Raw genomic sequence first — 4,120 nt, forward strand, 5'->3', positions numbered from 1 at the left:
TGGAATTACAGGTGCCCGCCACCACGCCCGGCTAATTTTTGTATTTTTAGTAGAGATGGGGTTTCACCATGTTGGCCAGGCTGGTCTCGAACTCCTGACCTCAAATGATCCACCCGCCTCATTCGCCCAAAATGCTAGGATTACAAGCATGAGCCACCGTGCCTGCCCCTATATTACATATTATATTACATATATTATATATTAATATATGTAACATATACTATCATTGCTAATATATGTAATATATGCTATTATTAGCTTCTTCCATTTTATAGCTCCTATGTCATTTGGAGACTCAGTGGGCTCGCCAAAGTGCTCATCTCACAAGTGGTCCTGCCCCATTTTGGGATCTCCTGCATCACACTTAATGGCCCCAACCATAAACTGGGTCCCTACAACTGTGTCACCATGCACACACAACAGTGGTGACTCCACCTCATAAAGGCAAGCGCCCATGAAGTGAGGTCTACTCCTTAAAGGAGCCTCAGGCCAATTACGGTTTTCCTTGTGAATGGGAAAAACATTCTGCAACCTGGTAGAGTCTCTCCCAAAATCCGGAAAGATTGATGCCAATAAGTCCTCTGCCTCTCTTTAAAGACTCACAAACATCTTAAAGATATTTCACCCAACTTTGAGACCTATGTATCATGATTTATTGTGCAACAGTTTAGGGAAGTCCACTCATGATGGGGCCCCTAGCACCTCAAAGCAACCCTGCCACTCCCAACCTCTCCCTGGGCCTCTTCCCCCAACTTGGGTCTTTCTTTGTGTAGTGTTTCAAGGACTAGTAAACTCATGATACAAGTGCACCCAGGAGGCACGCCGTAAAGGCTCTTTAAATGAATGAATGAATGACGAAGAAATGTTACTGCGTTGCTAGGTAAAGGTGAAGAAAGGAATGTCGGGGGCCAAGCTGGGTGCTGATTGGCTAGTCCCCACAATGCAGTAGGGGCAGAGCACGGAGAGGGTTTCTTTAGACCAGGCAGTCGCTGCCCAGCCGGTCAGGACGTGGGACGCAAGGGGCAATCCTGCCTGGTTCGCAGGTCCGAGGCGGGCGCGGTGGCCCTTCGGGCCCCGCCCCGCCCCGCCTACCGGCAGCCAGGCCAAGGCCCAAGCGGAGGCCGCGCCGACGCCTGCGCAATGTATGCGGAGAGCCACCACCGCCTCCGGTCCCGATTCCGATGATGGCGGACGGCGCCGCCGCTGGCGCTGGCGGCAGCACATCCTTGAGAGAGCTGCGGGCACGGATGGGTGAGCGGGCGGGCGGGCGGACGGCTCCTGAGGGTGGTTCGGACCCGCGTGGGAGGTGGTGCTCCCGCAGCCCCCGGGCCGTCGGAGCGGCGCAGCGGGAGCCACAAAACTTTTACCTGGAGTCGCCTCGTGCTATCCGGTCCTTCCCTCACCCCCGCTGGAGTGCCCTGGGACGGGACAGGGAGTAGCCTTGGACCGGGGGTGGGGGGTTGAAATGGTCTGCCAACGCCGCGAGCCGCCTGAGTCCCGCCGCCAGCGGTCGAACTGCCGCTGCCAACGGTCTAAGCCCCGCGGACGCGGCGCGAGGGAACTCACAGGCTCTGCTTCGACGGGTGGGGCGGGGGCGGCTGGAACCCGGACCCCGCGGACCGCCCCGAGCCCCGTCTGCCCTTGGGGGGCGGCGGCCGCCCGCGCAACCGCCGCAACAAACGCGCAGCTGCCTGGGATGTGCGGGCGCCCCCGGGGACTCCGCGCGCCGGCGCCGCCTCCGTGGCCAGGCAGTCTTTCCAGGCACGGAAAATTTGAGTTATTCCCCAGCCCGGGTCGTGGGCGAGTTTAGACGCTTTTACTGTCGCAGTCCTTGCCTCTCCCAAAGGCTTACCTCCTGTACCCTCCCAGTCAAGGTTCAGGGAAGAAGCTGGGTGAGGGTGGGGATGCTTAAAAGTTGATTTAAAAGTTGGGATGCAACTTGGCTCTTTGCATCTCCTGATTTGCCTGCTGTAGCACATGACTTAGACAAGATGTCATCTTCCGTGGAACATCTTGCAGTCCCTAGGTTGAACTGAACGAGAATCAGCACTTCAGAGTGCTTTTTCCTCAACGGGTCCCATCGCCAAAATGTTTTTCCCTCCTCGAAAACCGTTAATCTTACACAATTTGACAGCGCCATTGCTTGGTCCAGGAGACTGCTCCACTACCTGAGATAGGATTTCTTCCTTGCAGGAGGTTGCCTTTAGCCTGTTAGACTAGTTTCCTCTGCTATGAGCGCGAATAAAACGATTTTATTACTTTTTATTGAATTTCTTAGGGGTTCTTTTGCATTTGCAATTAAAAAGTTAGATTGTTTACGACTGGGAAGCTATATGTCACTTGAGAAGACTTTGAATCAGCTCTCCAAAGACTGTGTCAGAAGCATATACTACATACACTTTCACCATTCATTAGGGAGAAAAGAATCTTCCTTCCGTGTCTTAACTTATGGTTCACTTAGAAAGAGAGTCTCTAATAAATTGTGTTGCTTATTGGTACCCGTGGCTCTCAGACACTGGTTTATTTCAGTGATTTATATTAACCAGCATTACTCCAATATGGTGAAGAAGTTGTGAACCGGATAAACCCCTAAAAACAATTGTGTATCAGATGTTGGAAAGTGTTTTAAAATTATATATGGGACAGATACTTGAATTCACAGCATTTCAAACCAAAAACTTAAGAGCCACGTAGAAGTCTTAACCTAGAACCCTGGTTTAAATCCTTGCTGCCCACTTCATGTTAGGAATTGGAAATATCGCACGTTAGACTTTTTTCACAGAGCACCAACTTGACCAGAAGTGCCCTTTAGATCTCAGCGTTTTCCTGAAGGGGTCAAGGAGAAGATGTTTTTGCTAAAATATTGTTTTCATCTTCTGCTGGGAGCCTGTCAGCAAGAGTTAAAACTGTCTTGAATACATAACATATAAATGCACAGCACAGTCAAAATACATTTATTTTATACATTTGTGTATGCATTCAACAGATACGTGTATATATATATATGTGTGTGTTACATATAAAGTGTAAATATATATTTGTCAAGTGATGTTTTCTGTGCATAGCACTGTGCTGAGGTTGTAACATACTGAATATTTATTTTAACAAAACACGTGTTTATATTTTTATGCAGAATTGTTTTAAAATAAAAATTTATTTGAATATTTCAACCAGATGAGCGTAAGAAACTTGCCACTGACATATCACCTTTCCCTTCTTGTTTTTCTAAATTCACCAATGTTTCTCAGTTTAGAATAACTTATTCAAAGAATAATTTCTACCAATGCAGAAAAAGTTACTGAGATTGACAGCCAGATTATCATAGAATTTTAGAGTTGGAGAAACCTTAAGATTATCTTGTCAGGCATCCAGAGTCCCAGCTGTAAAACCCTGGGGGCACTTCTTCCACTTGAATAGGCACTCTCATGAGGAGTTTAATATTTTTCCAAGTAGCCATTCCATTGTAGACAGCTCTAAATCGTAGAAAATTGTCTCTAATTTTGTCTTCAAGACAGCTATCTTTGGTTTGAACTTGGAGGTCTTCTGAAAGTCTCAGCCCTATGACTTTGGCTTTTGCTATTTGAGGCAAAATTCTGTGAATCTGCCTGATTTTTATGGTTCTCTGATGGCAGATTTCTTTTCCTGTTATTTTTTCTTAATATTTCAAAATAAAGTTGCTTTGAAATTTACAGTTAAATCAAGTTCTGGCTTCACCACTTACTACCTGTGTGAATTGGGAAAGTTATGTTTAGCTTCAGTTTCCTCAACTGTTAAAAAAAAAAAAATTGGGGAAAATAATTATGTCCACTTTATAGGATTGTTGTAAGAATTACATGCAGTAGGCCAGGTGCAGTGGCTCACGCCTGTAATCCCAGCACTTTGGGAGGCGAGGTGGGCGGATCACGAGGTCAGGAGATCGAGACCATCCTGGCTAACATGGTGAAACCCCGTCTCTACTAAAAAAATTAGCCGGGTGTGGTGGCAGTCGCCTGTAGTCGCAGCTACTCGGGAGGCTGAGGCAGGAGAATAGCGTGAACCCGGGAGACGGAGCTTGCAGTGAGCCCAGATGCACCACTGCACTCCAGCCTGGGTGAAAGAGTGAGACTCTGTCTCAAAAAAA

General features: G+C 47.7%; 1 protein-coding gene across 1 annotated transcript in view; it reads left to right on the forward strand.

Moving 5' to 3' along the window:
• The first annotated feature begins 965 nt into the window (after nucleotides 1-965).
• Nucleotides 966-4,120, forward strand: part of MAP7D3 (MAP7 domain containing 3) — a 36,174-nt gene continuing 33,019 nt past the window's right edge. The window contains 3 exon segments of the mRNA XM_017859809.1: nucleotides 966-1,413; nucleotides 1,538-1,761; nucleotides 1,847-1,892. Coding sequence (XP_017715298.1) covers nucleotides 1,182-1,413; nucleotides 1,538-1,761; nucleotides 1,847-1,892 — 502 coding nt within the window. The 5' untranslated portion in view covers nucleotides 966-1,181.

Source organism: Rhinopithecus bieti, unplaced genomic scaffold (genome assembly GCF_001698545.2).
Source record: "Rhinopithecus bieti isolate Rb0 unplaced genomic scaffold, ASM169854v2 scaffold_52066, whole genome shotgun sequence".
Taxonomy (NCBI): domain Eukaryota; kingdom Metazoa; phylum Chordata; class Mammalia; order Primates; family Cercopithecidae; genus Rhinopithecus; species Rhinopithecus bieti.